The sequence below is a fragment of the Pinus tabuliformis genome, chromosome 1_1 (genome assembly GCF_031772625.1).
Source record: "Pinus tabuliformis cultivar Carrire ecotype Pingquan chromosome 1_1, CPIR1, whole genome shotgun sequence".
In the NCBI taxonomy this organism is placed as follows: Eukaryota; Viridiplantae; Streptophyta; class Pinopsida; order Pinales; family Pinaceae; genus Pinus; species Pinus tabuliformis.
The window spans coordinates 461,863,473-461,888,688 of NC_142297.1; the positions used below are offsets into that span (position 1 = coordinate 461,863,473).

General features: G+C 33.9%; 1 protein-coding gene and 1 pseudogene across 1 annotated transcript; one reads left to right on the forward strand and one right to left on the reverse strand.

The window, feature by feature from the left end:
• The first annotated feature begins 264 nt into the window (after window positions 1-264).
• On the forward strand, window positions 265-3,641 carry LOC149213749 (uncharacterized protein C24B11.05-like). The gene is made up of 9 exons (XM_089389136.1): window positions 265-292; window positions 381-413; window positions 554-619; window positions 745-842; window positions 968-1,011; window positions 1,332-1,419; window positions 1,634-1,858; window positions 1,931-1,996; window positions 2,328-3,641. Exons 1-9 carry the CDS (start codon window positions 265-267, stop codon window positions 2,508-2,510), a joined length of 831 nt encoding a protein of 276 aa, XP_089245262.1. The 3' UTR covers window positions 2,511-3,641.
• A 3,028-nt stretch (window positions 3,642-6,669) lies between these two features.
• On the reverse strand, window positions 6,670-7,471 carry LOC149213750 (pentatricopeptide repeat-containing protein At2g13600 pseudogene; annotated as a pseudogene).
• Between the last annotated feature and the right edge of the window lie 17,745 nt (window positions 7,472-25,216).

A 25,216-nucleotide genomic window follows, 5' to 3' on the forward strand; every position in this document is an offset into this window, starting at 1 on the left:
ATGGATTTGATTAATGTTGTTCCAGAGTTTCTTGCACAAGTTTTCGGATTCAGCAGAGAAATTGTTTCCAGCCTCCGTACAGAATTTTATAAAACCAATGGGAGCACTCTGGCTGGGCTGAGAGTAAGATTTCCCGCCTTCACTCCCCTTTAAGCATCACCATGTGACAACTTCATAGAGCAGAACAGAGGTATCATTGCTTGGAGGATTTAGGCTGTTTGACTGTGACTAATAACTGTTGTTTAAAGTTGCAGAAACTGGGTTATGAGGTTGATGCAGATGAATATCACAGGTGCAATTCTATTTTGTTTGTGCTGTGAATGATTGTTTCTGTCACATTTTTCCTTTCCTACAATGAGCAAAAAAGAAAATCAATATAGAGTGCTGTGAGAGACCTATTTGTCTGCTCTTCGGTACTTTTGGCATGAATTCAGAAGAAATCCTGGATTCTGTTTCAATTTGAACTTTTCGCATATCTTTAATTGCATTTATCATGAATATTTTGCCAGAAATTCCAAAGTTATTTTGACGCTCTGTTTTATTTTTGTCACAGATTTGGATGATACTCTGTATCCTTCCAGTACAGGCATTGCCACAGCCTGCCGCAAGAATATTGATGGTGTGCTGTGAATTATGTCTCGTATTAAGTTTTACATACAGATTATTTTTTCCTTCCTCTATTAGAATTCAATTAGTTTTTTCTCCCTGGGTGTTGTTTCATGGATTTGATTAATGTTGTTCCAGAGTTTCTTGCACAAGTTTTCGGATTCAGCAGAGAAATTGTTTCCAGCCTCCGTACAGAATTTTATAAAACCAATGGGAGCACTCTGGCTGGGCTGAGAGTAAGATTTCCCGCCTTCACTCCCCTTTAAGCATCACCATGTGACAACTTCATAGAGCAGAACAGAGGTATCATTGCTTGGAGGATTTAGGCTGTTTGACTGTGACTAATAACTGTTGTTTAAAGTTGCAGAAACTGGGTTATGAGGTTGATGCAGATGAATATCACAGGTGCAATTCTATTTTGTTTGTGCTGTGAATGATTGTTTCTGTCACATTTTTCCTTTCCTACAATGAGCAAAAAAGAAAATCAATATAGAGTGCTGTGAGAGACCTATTTCAGAAAAATAGAAATAGCTTTTCAGCTTTTGTATTTAATTTTCCATGACATTCATGCTTAAATTGTATCACTAAGCATCATGGCTTAGTGAGGAGATTCACCTCTATTTCTCCCCTGAGATAATTGAAATTTATCTGGCTAGGTGCATATGCTTTATTGGCATTTTATCAAAAGGAAAATCTTATACATGTGTAATTTTCATAATTTCTAGATTTGTGCATGGGAACTTGCCATATGAAGTCATTGAACCAGACCCTGCACTGAGAAGCGTTTTGATGAGCATGCCTCAAAGGAAATTGGTAAGTATTTGGTAATGAGTTGCATAAATTCAATTTTTAGGTCAACTTCAATAGAATTTAAAGCCTTACAAGCACAAACACAATTCTATAAGGTTGCTTCCCCTGTGGATAGTTGAAAGAGATCATGAAAAATACAATAGTTGGCATTATTTCTCTAAGAATAAAATGAAATGAATGCAACCATAACTATTGTTTGGAGATATCTTATGTGCAGATATTTACAAATTCAGATAAGACTCATGCATGTAAAGTCCTAAAAAGACTAGGCTTGGAAGACTGTTTTGAGGATGTCATATGTTTTGAGAGCCTTAATATGGCTTATCCTTTTAATCAACAAACTGATGAATGCAAACCCAATACTTCTCCTGTTTTTATCAAGCCCTCAATTGAAGCCATGAAGCGTGCACTCACAATTGCAAATGCAGATCCACCAAGAACAGTAAGTTTCCAGCGTTTGTCTTTAATTTGTTTACATATTTTTACAGTGATCTTTCTTCGAACTCTTCTGCAGCTCTTCTTTGATGACAATGTCCGAAACATAGCAGGAGCAAAAGCAACAGGCCTTAATACAGTTCTGGTAAGCCCTCAAATGACCCTCAGAAATTACTAGTGCATGTCATAATTTTATCAAATTGCAGGAAACTTTATAATTCTTTGTGACATAGTGGGAAAGGTTTAAGATGGAATTTATTCGTTACAGAAAAATAGTGGGGGAAAGAGAGTTCTGTGTTGTAAATTGTGAAAATTGTTTTAATAGTTTTGACCATTGGACTCGAAAACTCCTGTTCGTAGTCAAATTTCTTTTGAATCTGAGAGAAGTAAAAAGATTACTTGAAAGTCTAGATTATCATTCTTGGTGGCTTGATATTTATTGGTTTCTTACTTAATTTGGTATGTTGTTTGGGAAGGTGGGCAGCTCTGTAAAATCTGAGGAAGCTGATTATTCCCTAGAAAGTATTCATAATGTGAGGGAGGCAATTCCTGAAATTTGGAAGGAGACAACCAAATACATGGGCCATGATAGAGATGACAACTTTGACTTTTCAATTGTTAATGTGAATTCCATTGAAGAAACTCCTATTGAGGGTTAACTAGCCAAACATTCTGAAAAAATTTATCATTGAATGGAAAATGATAAAATATTCACATTTAAATAAGCTTGTAGAGTTTGTTAATTTCTACATTCAGGTCACTTGGATTGAATCCCACAACGGTTTCACAATCAAATGACCTTCTACTATGATCACTTATTGTACAAGTATGATCTAGGAAGCAATTCTCTTTGATACATTTGCAGATTTTTATGGGTCTTCTTGCAGAACCCAAAGGGCTTTAAACGCTTGTTCAATTCTGTGGCCAAGGAATCCACTACCATTGCTTCCAATTCCTTCTGCATGGACATAAAGTGTGCCCTTTCTGCCATGTTGCTAAGAACTACTGGATAAAAATGCCAAACCACAACACTGAGGGCCTGCATGCTGGTTAAACTTAAAAGCCTGAGGAAAGGTAGAGATTTCGCTGACAAGACTTCTTTGGAGACAATCAATTGTGAAAATGACCATCCAATTAATGAGAGAGAAATTTTCTACTTGAGTTCAACCCAGATTAATTCCCTTTCCCTTGCAAAGGAATGCTGATCTAGAAAGCATCAACAAAATACAAATGAGAGGAGAAAGAAACAATCAAAATCCAGCAGTGCTTGGAATGCAATCCGTCATTTGCAAGGGAAGCAATAATGCTTTTCTTCAGATTGTAGGTTGCTGAGAAGAAGAGAGCAATAACATTTATTTTTGCAGATTCTGCACTTCTTTCATCCTATTAAAGCAGCAAAAAAATTAATTATCGTTTTACATTTTAAGAATAAGATATTTGGAACCCTTTCATATGATAGGTGTAATGTCTTTCAACATGCATTGGGGTTTGTAAGTTTGAGAAATTTCAATGGGCATATGCTAAAATCGGATCCTCTGTTTATTCTGATAACTAGATAAATATGTGTATGCTATTTCTAAACAAAGACGGAATTTAATACTTACAATTACCATCGTTCTTTGGTTTTGAACTCTTATCAAAGGAAAATTCAATCAATCCATATTCCTCGATCCCACTAAATCTTGTTTTAGATGTTGAGGATTGCTAATTTATTTGTTTTCACAATTGCAGCTGTAAATGCTGATGGCTTCTTAGCACGGGATATAACATTCGAAAATGCAGCAGGGCCAGGTAGTCAACAAGCGGTAGCCCTAAGAGTAGATAGTAATCACTCTGCCTTCTACATAGGAAAGGTTATTTCATTAACATTTAAAGTAGTAGCACATGATATTAATCAAAATTCAACAATTGCATTCACACTTATATAGTTTTTTAATGTTGTTTTGAATGAAAATACTAAGTTTTCATGGTTTCTTCATAAATAAGTGTAATTTGCACAAATTCATGGTTACGTTTCTGTGTTATATGAAAGCTCAATCTATTCTATTTTGAATTTGGAATCAGGAGCCAAGTCGGCACTTCTAATACCAACTTCAATGGACATGCACAAACTATGAAAGTTGAAGAAAGCTATATAACTTCCGAGGTGGGTGTTCTTGTTTTTGTGATGCAGCAGAAAAGGAGTAGAAAAGGATCAATCCAGAAACCAAAAAGACTCAACAACACTGCAGAATACCAACTTCAATGGACATGCACAAACTATGAAAGTTGAAGAAAGCTATATAACTTCCGAGGTGGGTGTTCTTGTTTCTGTGATGCAGCAGAAAAGGAGCAGAAAAGGATCAATCCAGAAACCAAAAAGACTCAACAACACTGCAGCTGCTTGTTCCCAAATAGGGGGCTTATCTCCAAATTTTGTTTTCCCTTTCATCCATTTCTCTTCTCTAATTGCAGGGGTGTCACTAAACTGAACAAGGTACTCAATTTATATCGTGTTAAGAGGAGCCATTCTTTATTTATTTGTGGGATCGAACATATGACCTTTCCCCAATAAATAACTTATCCTGCCTGGCTTATCAGTTATCAGTCATAGTTAAGACCGATTTTATGAGTTTATGAAACATCGTTCAGATGAATTTTTAGGAGTATTACATAATGTGCAAATTTTGCATTGCAGTCACACTTCGTGTTTTTTAATCTTTCCTGTGAATTGGATCTGAATCACATTGAAACAAGTACAACAGGGGTTGTATTTAAAACCAATAAGATTCACTTAAACAAAACTCAGAGAATATGTCAAGCATCAATAGTTCTAGTTTTCTTATCAAATTTCAAAATAGAACAAATTTTACCACAAGAGAGCTCATTCCAAATTGATATTCCAAATTGATATGGTTCAGAAAAGGGCACGCCATCCCATCCCTCTTCCCATCCCTTCCCTTTCCATTTGAGCAAAACAAAGATATATTTTTATATCATCTGTGGCCATGCATTTTTTACCACAAGAAAGCTCATTCCAAATTGATATGGTTCAAAAAAGGGCACACCATCCCATTCTTTCCCTTTCCCTCCGAGCAAAACAAAGATATATTTTTATATCATCTGTGGCCTTGCATTTTTCAGCAGCTTCTCTGATGCAAACAATACATAGAATATAACAGATGGACAGTTCTCATGCCTCTAATCTTAAGAAAATATTTCTACCGTAACAAGTATCACTCCATGAATATGGTGGAGAAGCAATTAATTTTTTCATTTGTTCACCCATCAAAATCAGTTTGTAATGACATTCCACGTTGCAGAATGCTTTGTCACCTCTGCATTAATCAGCAAACAGAGAATGAGATTAGCTCTTGAGAATTGGAAATTATAATCAATTCAAGGTGAATTTCAAAGATTAAAGAAAATTCTAACATAAAAACCATGTTGTGATCATTATAACAAACCTATACATGTAGATGTCCTTCCAATGGTTCAATTGTCGGTTGCAAAGAAAGCATGCTCTGAGAAAATGGGCAACATGAAACACTTCAACATTTGAATTGTTGAATTGCTTTGAGATGGGGTGGCTAACATCCCATACTCCATGTTCATGTTGTTTCCAAACAGGGCATTGCACAGTTTCACACTTGATAACCGTCAAGAGCCATCGGTAAGAGTAATCCCTGACTGTGCATTTAAGAAAAGTGTAGAACATTATACCTGTGGGCTAAACCGAGTTCAGGCAGGCCAGACCCTATCTTACCGGGAAAGATCACAAACCATATTCTTGTAAATAGCAAGTTTAAGGGAACCAAATCCATGGTGGTTGTCAAGATAACTAACATAGAATAACAACATAGCAAGAAAATCGTCATTCACTACACACTGAATTTAAAATAAATCCTTATGGTCACGGTATGGGTATAAGCATAAGGAGAACTAAGTTCCATTACACACAGAAATCACGGTATGGATATAAGTAGAAGGAGAACTAAGTTCCATTACATACATAAAATTGAAAGACATTCTGAAAATATAGAATAACAACATAACAAGAAAAATCGTCATTCATTACACACTGAATTTAAAATAAATCCTTATAGTCATGGTATGGGTATAAGCAGAAGAAGAACTAAGTTCCATTACATCCAGAAAATTGAAAAACAATATGAAAATATCAATCGCATTGTCTAAACTAAAAAAGCTAGGAAACTGTAGTAATCATTCTCCTTGACTAGACTATTAAGAAGAAATTAGAGCAGTTAAAACTACCTAAACGTCGTTGAAGTAGCCATAGCTAAATCTGAAACCCTCCTCCGAGAAACTCTTCCGTAGAAATTAAATAGGGTCCATGCATTAATAACAAAAAAATAAATAAGCCGCAGACTTGGTGGAACATTTGTCAACCTGGAAAAAGAAAGGAAGCACTTGGTTATTTAGGGGAAGATAATTTCAAACCACCTTCGAACTGTGATTGAGAACCATTCACTCACCTGTGAACAAGAAAACAAGACGGGTCTCATAAGACCTAGATAACTCATAGCAAAAAGGGGAGAAGAACCACTTTCAACGAAGAGAGCAATCGCAAGAGGAAGATGAGATGATGAACCCTCGTGGAGTCAATTACCCGCCAGACGAGGATTATTGCAGAGACAAGAAATGAGTAAGGTTTCCGCTCCTGTAAGCCAAGGGAGAGGTCGAGGATTGGTATCCTCACTCCAGAAGCTGGGTAATGGATCGTTCTTTGCTTCAGAAGGTGTCGCATTAGCTGAACCTTAGCTAGACTTTTCCCTACTTTCAGGGCGGACAACATGTCAGGCATATATCCTGCCTCCTTCATCCGCTTAGACAAGTGATCCAGCATTGCATAAATTCTCTCTGACTGTGGGTGTGATCTATCTCCTACAATAAATTTGTGCACCACATTCTTGATTTCAATCCAACTACATCCAGGATTCTTCTTTACCTCCCTATCTTTCATCATTCTTCTCACCTTTGCAACATCATCCCACTTGCCTGCAGCAGCATAAATATTTGACAGCAAGACATAGGAAGCTGCATTTTGAGGTTCCAAATCAAAAAGGTGTTCTGTTGCACGTCTACCTATATCAAGGTTTCCATGGACTCTGCAAGCACCAAGCAAGGCCTTCCACAGAATAGCATCAGGCTCATAAGGGATGGAGTTGATAAGGTCCTCTGCTTCATCCAAGTGCCTTGAACGACCAAGAATATCTACCATGCAGACATAGTGCTCCACTCTTGGTCTAATACCATGATGCTGACTCATGGATAAGAAATAGTGCCAGCCTTTGTCCACTAGGCCTGTATGACTACATGCAGCCAGAACACCAAGAAATGTAACGTGATTTGGAGTCAAGCCTGCTTGTTGCATTTCTTCAAAGAGTAGTAATGCCTCCCTGCCATGTCCATGCTGAGCATATGCTGATATAATTGTGGTCCATAAGACCGTGTCAGGTTTGTAAATTTTATCAAATGATAGCCGTGCATCATCTAGGTTCCCACATTTAGCATACATATCAACTATGGCACTTCTCACAAAAACATCTGACTCAATCCCACTTTGATTATTTGAGCATGAACCTGTTTGCCCTGTTCCAGGGTTGCTAGGCCAGCACATGAACTTAACACAACCAATTAACCAATTCTTTGTTCCTATGTAGCATCCTTGCTTTGACATTCCATATTCAACAGCTCTACTTAGACATTGACATAACTCATATAGACATCTCTATGATTGGGACTCAGCAATAGACAAACTCTGTTGTCAACTCAGCAGCTTATGAAATGGCCAGAGTCTTCTTAAAAATTTCAATATTTCTACAGTTGAGGATTGTAGCAAAGCTCAGGGATCAAACTTAGCTCCATGCTTATGAGGCATCCGCGTTCTCACAGTTACTTGCAGCTCATTCTCAGTTTTAATGGGAAGGTGATATATGGTGTATTATTGTTGTAGTGGCAGGGGATGGATTTTAATTGTTGGTTGGACCAAAAGAAATTGATGCAAATCAATATTAACTAGTTATTGATAATTTTGCCCACTGAGTTCCTTGAGGTCGAGTATAATGCTTTCCTTGCTTATCAAAGAGTATTGATTCTTTTCAATAGGAGTAGCATGTGAGTATCAGTTTTATAAAGAAGATTCTTTTTATTATTAATAAAAATATAGATAGTTAGTTTCATTTTAAAGGGTTATAAATATGAGTTACAAATACAAGACTTAAAAGGTTGTAAATATTTCAAGGGTTGTAAATATGAGTTATTAATTGTTTTTACTCAAAACATGATAAATAGCAATTTAGCAATTTCTTTTTAGTTGAGTGACTCAAATTCATGTTTCTTTAGGTTGACGGTAAACCCACTAAAGTGGAAAAAATTGTGATTCCAATAATTAGAGGAATTGTCATCATGGGGTGATAAGAAATTTAATATTCCAAGAAGAGGAGGTAGTAGTAGATTCTAAATAAATTAGCAATGCAATAACATAAATGTTTGCAACAAATTTAAAGAGATCCACCTTGTTGAATAATGCACACACTACATGGATAATGGATTTCCGCACTTTATGCCTTACGGCGTTTTCTTTGCAACATCTGGTGCAAATGCTAGTTTATGTTGGTCAACAACCACTCTTTTGGATTGTTCTCCTGAACGTTTCTTTACTATAATCAAAGTTGTCTTTCACATGCGTTTATTTCACGCTCCATTACCCACTACCATAAACTAGGATATCATTATGCACGCTGCTCGACATAATGCATATGATGTCAACGGATCTTGTCTCCACGTTTTGTAATGGTGGCATTGCTTGTAAAGGGGTAGAAAATGCAACGGTCTTAACCTAACTTCCTTACTTTACGTGTACTTCACAATTATGTTAGAGGCATTAATGGTGGCGAATCTTAATTTGATGCCTTTCAGGATCACCATTGATGAGAAATTTGACCTGAAAGATGTGGAAGATGGAAGGAAGCAATAAATTGGTCATGTCTTTATATAGTTCACAAACTCATTTTCTTTATGCTAAAGATTTGAGTGGGAATCTATATGTATCTTTGTCAATAATTATGATAAGTTATGACGATATATAAAACATGAAATGATTGTGAGAAAATGGGAGTCCCTTGATGTCAAAATATAATCCTTTCCTAGCTTGGGTTCAACTTATTCTAGAGTTATAATTTATAAATCATCCTTAAATAAATTTAAAGTTTTAAATTTAAAGCCAATATTTTTAACTAAAAAAGAAGATTGGGTTTCAATGTCTATTTAGATCAAGTTTATTTTACATAATTTTTTAATAATAAATGATCCATTCTTATCAAATGTTATTTATGTCCAAGTTTCAACTTTAGTTGTTGTGTCGAGAGGCACTGTACAATCTAGTATGGGGGCAATATTTTAGTGGTGTAAATGTTTGTTTGTAAACATTTACAAGTCAACTCAATTAACATAAATAAAATAAATAAAAGAATATATTGTGATGTTGGTTGTAAGAAAACACAATATATATAAATATACAAAAAAAATCACTCATATGTACTCTTCTTCACTCAATAAGATGGATCTAAATGATCAATAACCTAGCATAGGAGAGATGTTGTAGTATCCAGAAATGAGTGTAAACATTCAAATGTTGGCTTAATATATGTGATATGTAGTGTCCATAAAATAATCCCTTAAATAAAAAATAATAATTAGAAAACACGGTGTAGTAGTAAAATGCAAAAAGTAATAAAAATTATAAATCAATTTAATCCAAATTGTCATTATTGTAATTTTGTTTTTATTGATAAAATTACAAACAAATTTTTCCTAGTAGAAATTCCTAAACACATTCACATTAAAATAAACTTAAACAATAATGATTAATATTCACAACCATGATAGCCCACTACGCTTTGGATTGATGGTGAATGGGTGCACTGTAAAGGCATTGCTTGGGATAGGTCACTGGTTCAAATCCCTGGGTGCTTACCTACCAAAAAAAATATTCACAACCATGATGTTTTAGAATATATAATTAATAAACATATAAAAACTTAGAAAACTTAATAAATAAACATATAATTAAAACTAAAAATATCTCTAAATATAGAAATGTGAAATATATTTAATGTAATATAAATTCTTAGGTAAGAGCTCATCTACGTAAGGAAACAGGTTAACAACCCAAGACCCATAGGCATCTAGCAAGAAACAGGTTAACAACCCAAGACCCATAGGCATCTAGCAAGAAACAGGTTAACAACCCAAGACCCATAGGCATCTAGCAAGAGTGAAAGTTTAGGTTAACAACCCAAGACCCATAGGCATCTAGCAAGAGTGAAAGTTTGCCCCCTTACGGATCACTGGCGGGTTATTCAAGGTGGCATGGGTTCAAGGTGGCTATTCAAGGTGGCATGGGTTCAAGGTGGCGTGGGATTCCTTGAATAACGATGAGACCAATAAGCATCTAGTAGGTTAACAACCCAAGACCCATAGGCATCTAGCGGGTTATTCAAGGTGGCATGGGTTCAAGGTGGCGTGGGATTCCTTGAATAACGATGAGACCCATAGGCATCTAGTAGGTTAACAACCCAAGACCCATAGGCATCTAGCAAGAGTGAAAGTTTGCCCCCTTACGGATCACTGGCGGGTTGGGTTATTCAAGGTGGCATGGGTTCAAGGTGGCGTGGGATTCCTTGAATAACGATGAGACCCATAGGCATCTAGCAGGTTAACAACCCAAGACCCATAGGCATCTAGCAAGAGTGAAAGTTTGCCCCCTTACAGATCACTGGCGGGTTATTCAAGGTGGCATGGGTTCAGGCGGGTTATTCAAGGTGGTGTGGGTTTCCTTGAATAACGATGATGAGTCAGCCTGCATTCATGGTTACTAGCTAGAGATGGTTGGGTTTGACAAATGAGTTACGATAGGTTTTCCACATCTACAAAAATATATAAATAATAGCTATAAATTAAGATCCATTTAATAATATAAATTAAAATAATGATTCATATTTATAATCATTATATTTCAAAATTTTATATTTAAATCTAATCAATAATCATATAAAAAAATTGATATGTATAATATTTTTTTCAAATTTATAGATTTATCTATAAATATCATCAATGTTATGCTTATTATATTAAAAAGACATTATAACAATTATAAAACACCTCAAAGAAAAATATGACATATATATGTAAGTATATGCATTATCAAAATTTTAATAAAATTAAAAATAATAATGTTTTTATATAGAGAGACGTGAAATTTGTCTAAATATAAGTAATATTATTAAGAACTAACATAGATCCATTTTAACTTTGGATCTACTAAGGGCAGAGAGGAATTGAATTTCTCATGGTGCAAACCTTTCTTCAAATTTTGCAAAAAAATGAGGTTTGCATATTGAGAGATTTGATCCGTCTTGATGCTTGATAGATTCAAAATTAAGATGGATCTATGTTGGTTTATGTGCATTTATGTTTATCACTCAATGATATTTTAGGATCTAAGGAATGTAAAATCCCCTACATTCTAAGAAATCCATCTCACATATCTATATGTGAAGTTAAAATGATTATCAAGATAAAATTCATAGTTGTAAAGCTTTTCATTAAAACATGAAGATTATAACTATAGAAATTATATCTCATACATAGTCAAATAGATAAATTTGAAATTGGACATATCTTCACCTCTCACTATAATACTCTTATAAAATACAAACAAAATACAAAGGACACAACTCATTTCTAGATGAAATGATTTTTTCCACTTTATTTCTACAATTTCAAACAAAATTGTAATTTTCATGATCTATAATATAATTAAACAACTTAAACTTAAATTTTTAAAAATATTTATTAAGTTTTATTAATAAATTAATTAAACTACCTAATTATAAAATATCAACACGATAATTATTACCATTTATTACTATATCGTATAACATTCTTAACCCTTAACCATTAATACTTAAAATACGACACATCAACTACATTTTAACCTAGCGACTCGCAAAAACATATAAACTACATGTATTATCATTTAACCCATTAAATATTTAAAAAGAAAAACTGTGTATTATCAACTCAACCCATTACACATTTAAATTACTTAAAAGAATGGTACTTAATTTTTCCCAAAATAATTGAAATATAAAACATAGCTAATACTCCATACCTCTTTTACTTGTCATAAACCTTCTTAGCCATTGAGTGGTTCAAAAATATTTTTATTGTAATTATTCTCCCTAATGAGGGGTGCTTTTAGTTTTACGCATCAATATTTTTTTATATTAAAAAACAAAAAAATTACACACCACTAACATCAAATTAATATAATTGTCGTGGAGTGATATATTCAACGGAATATTGCACCGTTGTCCTCGCTCCTCGGTGGGCCTTCGCCGAGGAATTTCATAGAATTCTTTCCACCCGTGACTCACACATTACACATTATGACAACACACTCTCACCCTCTTTCACATTAGTGACATTCAAATCAAGACTAAGAACAATGTACTTCCTTGGCAAAGCCATGGAGATAATAATTGAATATAATGTGTAATTTCATTGTCATGGAAAAACATCGCCTTACAATAGCGTAGTGGTTGGCCAGTACATCACATAAACTGTCAAATTGAAAATTAGCGGCGTGTAAGACCAATACATCACATACCGTGTCAGATTGACAATTCTGTTAGGGAAACCAATATTTAACAGGACATAGGCTTATTATAGGTCTATTAATGTGGTGTTGTTGATATAATTTAACATTAGTTTTAGGAAGATGAATAGATTTAAATGATAAAAAAAACAACCGAGGTGAAAGAAGATAATGTAAGCTGCAACTATGTACCAATAAAAGTTGCAGGGGCCATTTTTTTTGAAAGGAAAAGAGAAATTTAGGTCAATCTTTAAAGTAACCTTGGAAAAGAGCAGATGATCATTCATGCTAAATTTGTATTTTTTTATTTTATAAAATGATAAGTGAGATTATTAATGGTTATGATGATAATCTCTAATTTTATTTTATATTTTATATTTTATTTAAGAAAAATGTATAAAAAATATATTTTTTAATCCTAATCAATTTTTAAATATATATTATTTTGATAACTATTTTAAAATAAATTATTTCAATAACATCTCAAAAACTTAAAATTAGTTTAACTAGTAACTTAAAATTGTTTTAACCACTATCTCATTAGTTACCAAAAACATATAGTCGTGCCCACATACTTATTATAGCTGACAACCATTTTTCGAGCACTCCAAGAATTTGAAGCTGTCTTAGCAATTCTTTACGTAGAATAACAACCATAGTTTTGGTCGCATACCAATAGTCTTTAACGCGACTTTTTGAAAGCATTTCCGGCGATTTTTTCCGATGAAAATCCGGCAGTAATTTATTGGAATCTAAGTTTGATAGCTAATTTCTGCACAATGAAACCGTCCCAGGGGTTTTTCAGGGTGCTGAATCCGAATATGCAGTTAAAAAACCATTTTAACTGCAACAAATCATGATTTCATCTCAATTTCTTCCGCTGGATTCCGTCACCGGAATCTCAAAAAGTCGCATTATAAACAACTCCAATATTTTCTAACAACTTTTTATATTATTCAATTAAAAAATTAACATCCCAAAGAACGAGGACTCTCATAGCATTAAAAGATTGTGTGTGTATGTGTGACAGAGACTGGTTGCAACAACTGAGAGTCGTCGTTTATGTGCGTCAGTGAAGACTTCCCAAAGACTTATGAGTCGTGGTTACATTTATTTATGTCGTTCGATACCGTTTGAGCGCTCTCCTCAACGTTTCTTTACGGTAATCAAAGCTGTCTTCGCATGCGTTTATTTCACGCGCCATTACCCACTACTATAAAGTATGATATCATTATCAGTGACTGCACCGTGCACGCTGCTCGACATAATGCATATGATACCAACGGATCTTGTCTCCACGTTTTGCAATACAAAAATAAATATATATATATATATAGTCTCGAACAAATCATTCGATGAAATGAAGAGATTTATCGAGGGACTAAACACACATGGGTTCTGAACGTGTAACATGCAGTATGCGCTGAAAGCGCAATATGTGGTTGGCCGGAAAACGCCACACATATCCTGCTTCCATGTTTGGGATCGACTAACGTAGTCAAGTAATTAAACCATTAAAACTTTCAGTTCTCTTATTTAACCAGAGGGAATGGATACGACAGGGTTACTGGTTAATTAATAAATGAAAAAGGCCATGTATTATGAGCGTGCTGCATAATAAATTCATAGAAATCTTTATTTCAACGAGGGTGATAAATTCCATAGTTACCGAGTTCGGCCAAACAAATTCGCCGATTCGGTTCAGTACAGTTAATAATTCAGAGAATTCAAATTCGGTACGGTACATGATTTTGGCATATATATATATATATTTTTTTCAAATCTATATATATATATCAAATCTCTCAACTGTATAGTTTGTTTCATTTTCAATATTTACTTTAATTATAAAAAATAGAGTGATAAATTTTATAGTTACAAAGTTTTTGTCAAAAGTAGTTGTTTCTTTCTAGTTGTTTGAGTGATCGATCTCTTTATTTAACTTGAAGATGAACCACACTTGTTGGTTTTAAACGCGTCTGCAAATGAATTATGATGTGATTACAAAACCTATCTTAAAGATACAATTGATTATGATAAATTCACAACATACCATTGGTTAATGAAGCAGTGATGGAGGAGATCAAAAGTTAAAATATGAAAAAATTAGCCCAAAAAAATTGTAAAAGATCATCAAGAAGAAGAGAGTTGAAAAAGAAAAATCAAAAGTTCTTTAAACATAATCAAAACATTTTTATTTTTAGTAATGTTAACAATATGAGAAAATATTTACCAAAATTTAATAAAAATAAGAATAAATACTTTTATTATCATGTGTATGTTTTAATAAGATACTCTATTATATATGTATTAAGTTTAATATCCCCTAATTTATAAATTAATGAAATAAATAGGTGAAATATGTTTAAATTGATGGGGATAGATGACACAATCTCTGAAATACAATAGATTAAGTAGAAAGAAAGAAAATCAATACTTATCAAAACATGTATTTATTGTGAGGATTTGTAATGGCCATGATGTAGAAATTTCTTTGAAGAAAAAAAAGGGAATTTAAATTACCAATGAAAGCACAATAAGGTGGAAATCCATACCAACCTTTATAGCCATTTGTAATGGCCATGATGTAGAAATATCTTTGAAGAAAAAAAATGGAATTTGAATTACCCATGGAAGCACAATAAGATGGCAATCCATACCAACCTTTGTAGCCATCCTACAATAAAGGTGATGCATGTTAGACATTTGTGACACTAAAATCTCCATATATTTTGAGCTCTATTCCCATTACATCAATTGCTATGAGACCACCCTAGATCCATCTTAACTACGGATCTATCAAGCGATGAGAGGGATCAAATATCTCGAGGTGCAAACCTCTATTTTGAGTGCAAAATTTCAGGGAAGATTTGGACCTCGAGCGATTTGATCCCTCTCGGAGCTTAATAGATCCAGAGTTAAGATGGATCTAGGCTCGTTATCCATAATATGTAAATTCATCTAATATTAATATAATCATTTTAAATATGCTAAATATGTCTCAAATTAATCTGGTCATTTTAATTTTAAATTTGCTTAGTCATCTCAGTTTGTTGAGATGATAAATATCGTTAATAACTTTAATGATGAAATACAAATTTTGAATGTAAAGTGACAACGTAATAGTGTTGAATGATAGAAAATGTGAATAATAAGAATATAGTCAATGAATTGAGAAGATGCTATAGTAACATAATTTTATTGTTCGTGGCATTTCAAAGAAAAGTAATAACTTTAGTTAATGAATTGAAAAGATGCTAAGTTATCTATTGAAAATACCTAGAGTATATCTTTCTTTACTACAATCTACATTTATAAATAACTTTTAATGCATTGTAATTTAGAAGGTTGTAGTGAAATTGGATGAGTTGTGTTATCATAACATAGCTAAAATTGGATAGAAAATATATGTAAATTTGATAAAATAAATTTAAAATTTAAGGGATAAAAAGAATTTGAATATGATATGGGTAATGTGTAATCAATTACCTAGAAGGACATATAATGGGTTGCCGGAAATAATTATCAGACAATTATGTCATAGTGTACCATGTCGAAGACCATTATTACACTGATAAGCATATCTATTTTAGAATAAGCCTTCAAATTTTTAGTTTTTATTAAATAGATGGTTAGGATTTGAGATTGAAGGAATATTCGTAGCCATATACAAAAATAGTTTGTTGAAATTTATGTCTCACCATCACCTTGTGCATTTTCCCTTCTTTTTTCATAATATAATTATTTGTTATCTCCTTGTGCATTTTCCCTTCCTTCTTCATAATATAATTATTTTTTATGTTTTTACAAATGGAAAGCACTTTTATTAAATGTGGCTTGTGAATTTCACTCCAAAACATTCTCCACTTAGACCTAGGCATTTTGATTTACACAATTCATCCATCAGCTTGAGCAACAATTTGTTACATTAATCCAAGCTACTTGATCACTCTGTATTGTTCGACTAGCTTGGATTTTATTTTTGTTTATTTCTCGATCACTCTATATTGTTTGACCAACTTGGCTTGAACACGTTTATCTCACTTCACTTGGCACAACGTGAATTTCAAGTTTTATAGCAGAGAATCCTTTGTCCCAACAATATTCTTTCCCTTGACTATCATGGTTTGCATAAGTGTGTAGTGACTTTGGAAGGCCATACAACTCAAATAAAGTGTATTTCTACATGCATTCATGATTTGATGAGCTACTACATGATGTATACAAGTAGTCTAGATGGGGAAATTTGAGTATTGCATGTATTACATGATGGTGTGGATGAAACAGATAGATTTATTGATGTTCCCATTAGATTGGGTGGGTTTGATTCTATAAGCTTGTAAAGAATCTTTCAATTAATATATTTGAAAGTTTACTCTGAACTTGAGTGTGGTGAGAGTTTATTGAAGTGCTTCAGGTGATAGGACATAAATTTCTATTGTGAAGTGTAAATAGCCATTTTTTTTCCAAAATGCTACTATTATTGCATGTTTTACCATATTGTAATGGTGTGTTTATGGTTGTTAGATCGTACATACAGTTTGATTTGTAATGGGATTTTGAATCCTTAGAGTACTTAAGTTTAGCAGAAGGATAGATTTCACATAGGACTATTAACCATAAAGAAAAATGTTTGCAAAATAATTTGTATGGCCTCATTTCAATGAAGCTTGGTTGCTTGTTGCAGTTAGGAAAATATAAATGTGTAATCATATGCCCTAATGATGTTTTAAAAGTGGAAACTAGATGGAAACTCAATACAAGTTACATGATTAGAAGCTTCAAGCATAAGAGAAACCAATTGAGTGAAGCTGGTGGAAATGATTAGAAATCATTCCCTCGTGAATGGTGATATTGATTTTCCTAGATTGGTTGCCCAATAATCTAGAATAAAATTTTGGGGATGGGCCTTCTTTGATCAAAATTATCAAGAGTAGAAATCAAACGTTCAAGTTCTAGCCTTTAAATTTATCTTTTGATCCCAAAAATAGACCATAGAAATAATTGAAATAATGATTTTGTGTGTACAACCAATTCTAAACCACTGTATAAATAATCCATGTAACACCCTCCTCCCACATTTACCCAATTTCACTGGTCTATCGGGGTAAACATGTGACGAAGAGTTACTAGGATATGAATCAACCTCCTAGGTATAGTTAAGGAAGTGGAATCGACAAACCAAAACCAAACCGACCTTCCTTAGGAGTTACAAGACCCCCAAGAGCTAACCAAACACTCTAGGTGCCCAACCCCCGAGTTAACTTGCTTTTTCACTCACTTAGGCTCTCAGTCACTCCCATGACAATGAAAACAAGTGGCTGAAACCCTTCAACTGCTCCCATAAGCCTGCATCCCAATGAATATAGCCGTTTTCACCTAGTTTTGTGATTGTGACCGCGAGACCTAAAGCACTTTTTCAGGGCTAGGACTTAGACCTCTACCCATAACTTAATGAAACACTCAGGAATGGTAAATAACATACAAAAAAAATGTTTAACTCAAAACTTCTTCAAGGAATTAACCTGACCCATCCTGACCATGACAGACATTCCGTCAAACACAACATGAACATGTAGTCGACGGGTCATAATTACACATCTCAACATAGGGGTCTCATAGTTATCTGAGAATCGTCAAGAAGTTCTGATGCCCTCTCACAATAGTTTGATTATCATCTATTAGGTCATACCTTCATCAAAATTGCATTTACTAATCAAAACATGTTGAGAGCCTTAACTCTAGTCTGTTATAAAACCATGCTTATAACCAACATCATAACAATGATAGATCAACCATCAAGCCACATGATAAAAAATACATTTACTCATGAAATACAAGGGAAACGAGCTCTCATTAAGATATGAAAAATCCAACCAAGTCAAGTACTTCCACGTACCACCTGACCATAGATTGGTCTGAACCAAATCTCTCTTTCAGAAAATGAGCCCCACTTAGTATTCCAAGCATGAATGCGGGATCTCATGGAATAAAACAATAAAAAAAAAACTAGGACATCCAGAGGCCAAACGACCTCAACCCTCAGCCAGTGATTCCACCTCACGGTCGGGCATCACTAACCATCACCAGATCGGTCTCTACCCAAGTTTTCCAGGGCTCTAGAGCGTTTCTTCCAACCCGACTCCAAGATTAGTAATTGAACCCACAACTACTGTAGGGCTCTAGAGCATTTTCCCAACTAAGGCTCTAGGACTAGTAACTAAACAAACCAAGGGCTCCAGAGCATTTGTCCAATCAATTCTTCCAGGACTAGTGACTTGACCCAAGTTGTTTCATGGAAAAACAAATAATCAGATATAAAAGTATAGAAATGTATAGGCAAAGTTGATGTAAAAATAATAATACAAGTATAGATCATGCGAACATGAATGTATATACCATGCTTGAAAATAATTCATGTTCAAACAGAAAGCAAATTCATGAATATATAAATAATAATACATGTTCAAACCATAAACTAGTTTTCAGGGAAATTTTAGGGGCTACTATTTGCAAGTCGGCTAGTTTTCCATGCTTTTTTTGAGAAAAGATTCACTGATTTCCATTCTCTAAAAATAATTCGCCCAAATTTTATAAAATAAAAGTATTTTACCTTAATATAGACCAAACATTTTCTAGTTTTCATATTAGGGATTAATAAGTTTTTCCAAGGTTTCTAAACTTTAACATAAATTGTCAACCTTAAAATTTTCCTTGCCATCTCTGTCCATGCACACTTGTCCAATTTTGTTCATGCATGTATAAATGATAATACATGATGTCACACAAAGTCATATTTCCTTGGCACATCCATCTCCCACCAACCCTATCATCATGTTTTATATTTTTTCAAGTAGTCGACCACTTTCCATAGTGTTCTAACATCCTACGATTAAACTCCAACCATTAGACTTATAAATAATTTGGAAATTGATCTAAAATATTACAAATATAATTAACAACTTGATATTAATATTTGAGTGGTTATATTATAGAGATCATTAAAAACTTGATATCAATATTTGAGTGGTTATGTTATCTAAACTGGATCCTACAAGATCCCACAAAAGCAAAGCTAACACCTGTTATTAAATCAAAGTAATGAAGCATAATCTCTAGCTATGGTGGTAGAAAATATTTCATATGTAGCCCTTCAATTGCAAAATATAGTTATATATTAATTTTTTGGACAAAGAAATTACCAAGTCTCATAGAATTTAATATTACAAGTATTAATCATACTCACCAAAATAGTGCTGCACGAGTTTACCATTTGATACATGTACCTTGCAAGTGTAAATCCTATATAGGAAGCCCTTATTAAAAGGAAGGATATGTTATACTATACAAATAGAAAGAAAGAGCGATGTCAAACCTATTTGAATATGACCATATGGAGTCTTATAAGAAAATTCTAATTCATAAAACTAAAGAAAATAATAGTTTCCATTAAAGCACTAGATTTCCTACCTTAAAAATCATTATGAATCCCATAACACCACGAACAAAATTTCAAATGGTGTTGTCTATAATAAAGACATTTTGAAAAGTTTTCAAGTTTTTCTGATCTAATTTGTCTAAAATACAACATGAATTCATGAAAATCACAAGTTTGACAGGTGAATTCTTCACAGTCGAAGTTCCCCTTGGGGTTTTTGAGGGTGTTGAATCCATATATGCAGTCAAAAAATAGTTTAAACAACAAAAATAAATATTTCACCACAATTTTTTTCGCTGGATTCTGGTTAGAAATCCACCAGAAACTCCAAAATTTCTCACATATAGACAACTCCATTTCAAATGTGAGTCTTATAGGGGATGCAATTTTATCTCTAGAAGACATAGAGTTTGGGATTAAGTAGATAAAAAGTGGGAAAGCTAAGGATATTGAAGCCTACCAAGTTGAAATTTTTAAACTATGAAAGCTTATTCTCACCCCACATACACAAGTGCTTCAATTTGGAAACGAGGCAAGGATTCCCTAATCCTTGGACACAAAGTCGTGTTGTACCTATCTTTAAAAGTGGGGTTAAAATCATTGCCTCTAATTGTAAGACCATTATGATTAGCACCATTTTTGTCAAGCTACACATAATTATTTTGGAAAAGAAGAATAGATATGGGTGGAAAGCTATGATTAAAGAGATAAAGGCCAAGCCATATTTAGGAGACATCATTATATTGTAGACAATTTTATTACTCTTGAGATTATTGGAGTATTGCAATAATAAAATCAATCTCCTTTGTTGTTTCATTGACTTAATTTAGAAAATATTTTTGACATTGTTCCCAAGACAAACCTTTGGAATAGATAAATGTTCCAAGTTGATTTGAGGGTTGTTGTGACAATGTTCTATAAGACCATTATTGTGAATTTTAGGACCACTTATTGTTGATAAGAATAAATTAACTGCAATATAATAGTCAAACAATGGTGTCCCTTATCCCATACGGTTTTGGCATATACATTGGTAAGTGATAAGACTATTTGGAAGAAGCAGGTTGTGGCCCACTCTCATTGGTATAGCCATCTCTTCTTCTTGATGTTGATGATATTGTCCTTTTAGTAAGGAGTCCTTCCAATCCTGGAAAGCAAATGAGATTCCTCCAATATTTCTATTCCAAGATGGGTATGATTCCTAATATTGACAGAACAAAGTCATGATAATTGAATCTAGAAATATCATGTATGACACATTCATATATGACAATAACAACTTGGAGAAATTTCCTTCATACAAATATCTTAGAATCAATATAATTTTGACAACACTAGTTTATGTGCCTCAGGTGTGCCTCAATGACAACTTCCCAAGGACTTAGATCCGTCCTTACATTTCTTTATGTTATTCGATGGTGAGTGACTATTGTTTCAATGATCTCACAACATTATTTTATGTTGTTCGATGACCAATCTTTTGGTGGCTTGCATCTTATGGCTCTCCTCAAACATTTATTTATGTTGATAAAAGTTGCCTTCACTTTTTGTTAGAATTTGCCAACTATTTCCCTATATTTTTGGGATAATAGCTAAGATTGCTTCCTTTGGCTTAGTTTGTTTTTCCTAATCTACGTTTTTTGAAAAAACATATAAAAGGAACTCTTTTGTTTTATGTAAAAAGTTTCTTATGTAACTTCTTTGAAAGCTATGGATGGATTTAGAAAAAAATCTGACAGGTTTCTATTTATCCATGTAAGCCTATAGAGGGAATATGAAAAACATAAAACAAATGGAGAGTGGGTTGAATGGTGGGATAATGTATGCATGTGATTTGGCTATTGTTAATCTCCCTTTAATAATAAGAATACTGATTATCATTGCCACATGGATGTTTCCATCACAAGGAGGGTTTTACCACATAAAACACTGTGTCAATCTTTGTGTTTGATTATTCTATTATCTTGACATTTATTTGCCATTATTTTCTGCAATTTCAATTTATTTTTAGGTTATGATTTCACTACTCAACTCAACAAGTGGTATTAGAGATTTCGGGAAAAGTTTTTGTTAATGGAAAATATGCAAAGTGTGAAGTTCGAAATCGAAAATTTCAATGGTTGTAATAACTTTGAGCTATGGAATGTTAATATGGAAGATATGCTTGTGCAACAAGGAGTGGAAAAGGTGTTGTTGGCAAGAGCAAAGAAACCTGTGGGCATGGGTAATGACGACTGCGAGGACATGGATGCAAGAGCCCTCAATGATATTCATCGTTTCTTGGTAGATGATGTGTTGTTTAAGATCATTGGAGAGAAAATATTTTTAGGGTTATGGACCAAGTTAGAAAGACTTTATCTCATGAAGTCCTTGACAAAAAAAATCTTCTTGAAGAGACAGTTATACAAATTGCGGATGAAGGAAGGTATAAAGATATCTGATCATTTGAATTCTTTCAATACTCTTTTATGCCAGTTGTCTAGTATAGAAATAACTATTGAAGGGGAAGACAAAGAAATTACACTATTTTGTTCTTTGCCTAGTCTTGGGATCATTTTGTAACCTCTATCAGTTTTAGTTCTATCAATACCATTGACTTTGATGTTACGTGGGAGCTTTATTGTTTGAGGAAACTCAATGGAAATCTAGCCTTGAAACCTCAACATCAGAAGAAATGGTGGAAATAGGTCCATCAAAAGAAAAAGATCGGAATTTGAGACACACATCAAGATTGATGTCAAGAGGAAAGAAGAGTAAGTTAAAGTGCTAGTACTATAACAAATTAGGGCATCTTAAGAAGGATTGCTAGAAAAGAAAGGAACAAGCTACTAAAAACGACTCTATAAAGGAAGTTGATTCAACTGAAACAAGTGCTGGTATTGTTGATGAGGTATTTTACACTTCTATTATTTCTAAACATCATCATAATTAGTTTCTATATTCTAGTGCTACCCATCATATGTGTCTTCATAGGAATTGGTTCTCTTCATACCAATCTATTGATGACGGCATGGTTTTCATGGGTAATGATGTTACATGCAAAAATGTTGGGATTGGTAGTATCAGGATTAAAATATATGATGGTACTATTAGAATGTTGCAGAGGTGAGGCATGTGCTTGAGCTTAGAAAGAAATTAATATATTTGGGAGTGTTAGATTCTGCTGGTCATAAATTACCAGTTCATGGTGGAGTTATGAAGGTGATGAAAGGCATATTGGTAGTCATAAAGGCTAAAACATTTGGGAACCTTTATAAGATTGAAGGAAGGACAAAAATATATCATGCAATAGTAGCCTCTAAAGGTGCAAGTGAATCTACTTGTTTATGGCAACAATGCTTGGTTCATATGAGCTAGAAAGGGCTAAAGGTATTGGTTGATCGTAAGTTACTTCCAAGCTTGAAATCTTTGAATTTGAATTTCTATGAGCGTTGTATTTATGGAAAGAAATCTAGACATAAATTTAAACCAAGAAAACATGTTAGTAATGGTATCCTTGATTACATCCATTCATATCTTTGGGGACCATCTCCTAAAGTCTCTTTTGGAGGATTATGGTGTTAGCTCGAAGTTTTTCCCTCTATAATCCACTGTCCTCATCTCGATATCATCGTGAAATATCTCTGGCATGAATTTCAATGGGTCATTCCAGATTTGACGATCCCTTCCTACCCCCCACACATTAACTAGTACACGGTTGTGTTTGGGTATCATGAACCCTACAATCTCACAATGGATGTCTGCTTTGTGCAGGACAAGTAGGTGGAAATTTCATTACACGTGACCCAAAATACTAGCTAGTTAGGAGTAGGTCTAGTTGCATTTTAGTTACCTGCACATTCATCCTGCATTCATTTTCTGTAGTTTTTGTTGTGTTTTCTGATTTTGGTTTCGCATCATGTTTGGTTTAGCCTCCTTCTGTTTTGTCTTCTGGTTTTGTTTCCTTTTTGTGTGTTGTCGTTTCTTTCATTTTCTGAGACTTTGCATGAAGATTCTCTATTGGTTCAAAATGCGAAGTGCAAAATTTAAAAGAGTCTTGTGACAATGCAAGATTTGGCTAACCTTCGGTCCTCCTACTTTGTGTTGATTACATCTTTTGGTCGATGATTTTTTGTCGGAAAATATGATTCGTCTGTAAGGAGTTCTTTGGTCGAACCATGATACTTGTTTCTATTCCCAGAAATGTTATGCCCACACTCAGTTCTATATGTTTCTTTGTTTGCACTCTTATCCAATCAATAGAGGAGGAAATGGGGAAAATCGAAACGAGAAAACCTTAATCAAAGGTCTCTATATGCTTCTTTGAAGGAATAACCTCTTTTTCTCTCAATAAGTCAGGATCCCTCTTCCGCCCATAAAATGAATAAGTGTGTATGCACAATCCCCTTTAAATATATAAATAACTATGAAAGAAGAGAAAGGCTTCCTGCACGGAGAGGTGAAGCAAGCAACTGCGTCGGGTATTGTCTAAGCTCACTGGTAGCGGAGCAATGTTTTTTTTCCTATAGTAACTCTGTATGGGTACTGTCCAGGCCTATTTCCAACGGAGCAACACCAGAGATGAAAAAATCTACCCTGAAAAATCTAAATCTCGTAAATTACTCTACCCTTTCCAATTCGAAACATTGCGATATTGTTGAATCTTATGATTATGTTCAACCAAGATGGCACAAATGGGACCATGTTTATTCATGGGGTAATTCAGGAAGCCAAAGTAATTTGCACGATGAATCAATACTCCCTGAAGAATTGAGACCCTGTACATAAAATTCAACCAAGGCAGAGAAGCTGGAATTCTACCAGAGTGTTGCCAAGTGTTGTCGCTGCTACAACACCCTCCAAAATTTTGGTCTGCACCAAATTTTAGAGCCTACCTTGGTCTTGCATATTATCATCACAAATATTGAAATCCATTGTATGTGTTTTCTCAAAGTATTTTGGTCCCTTTTGCAAGAAAGGAAAAATGGCATCTTTTCACATGTTAAGTGCCACACAATGTATATGATCTTGTTTTGGTAGTTTCAAGGGGTTACCTTTGTGTAAATGAGTTGATATTACCATGTAAAAATCCATCACACTCATTTAAAAAGCCGTAAGCCCTATCACATAAGTGTTGTCACAGTCATCCTAAAATGTATCTTTAGTGTCACACTTTCTGTGAGTCATTGAAAACTTGTTGCATTGAGTGAATTATGTTTTTCTTATGTATTGGGTGATCTATTTTGTTTTTTCGTCAAGTTTTCTCAATGTGTGATCACAGTAGA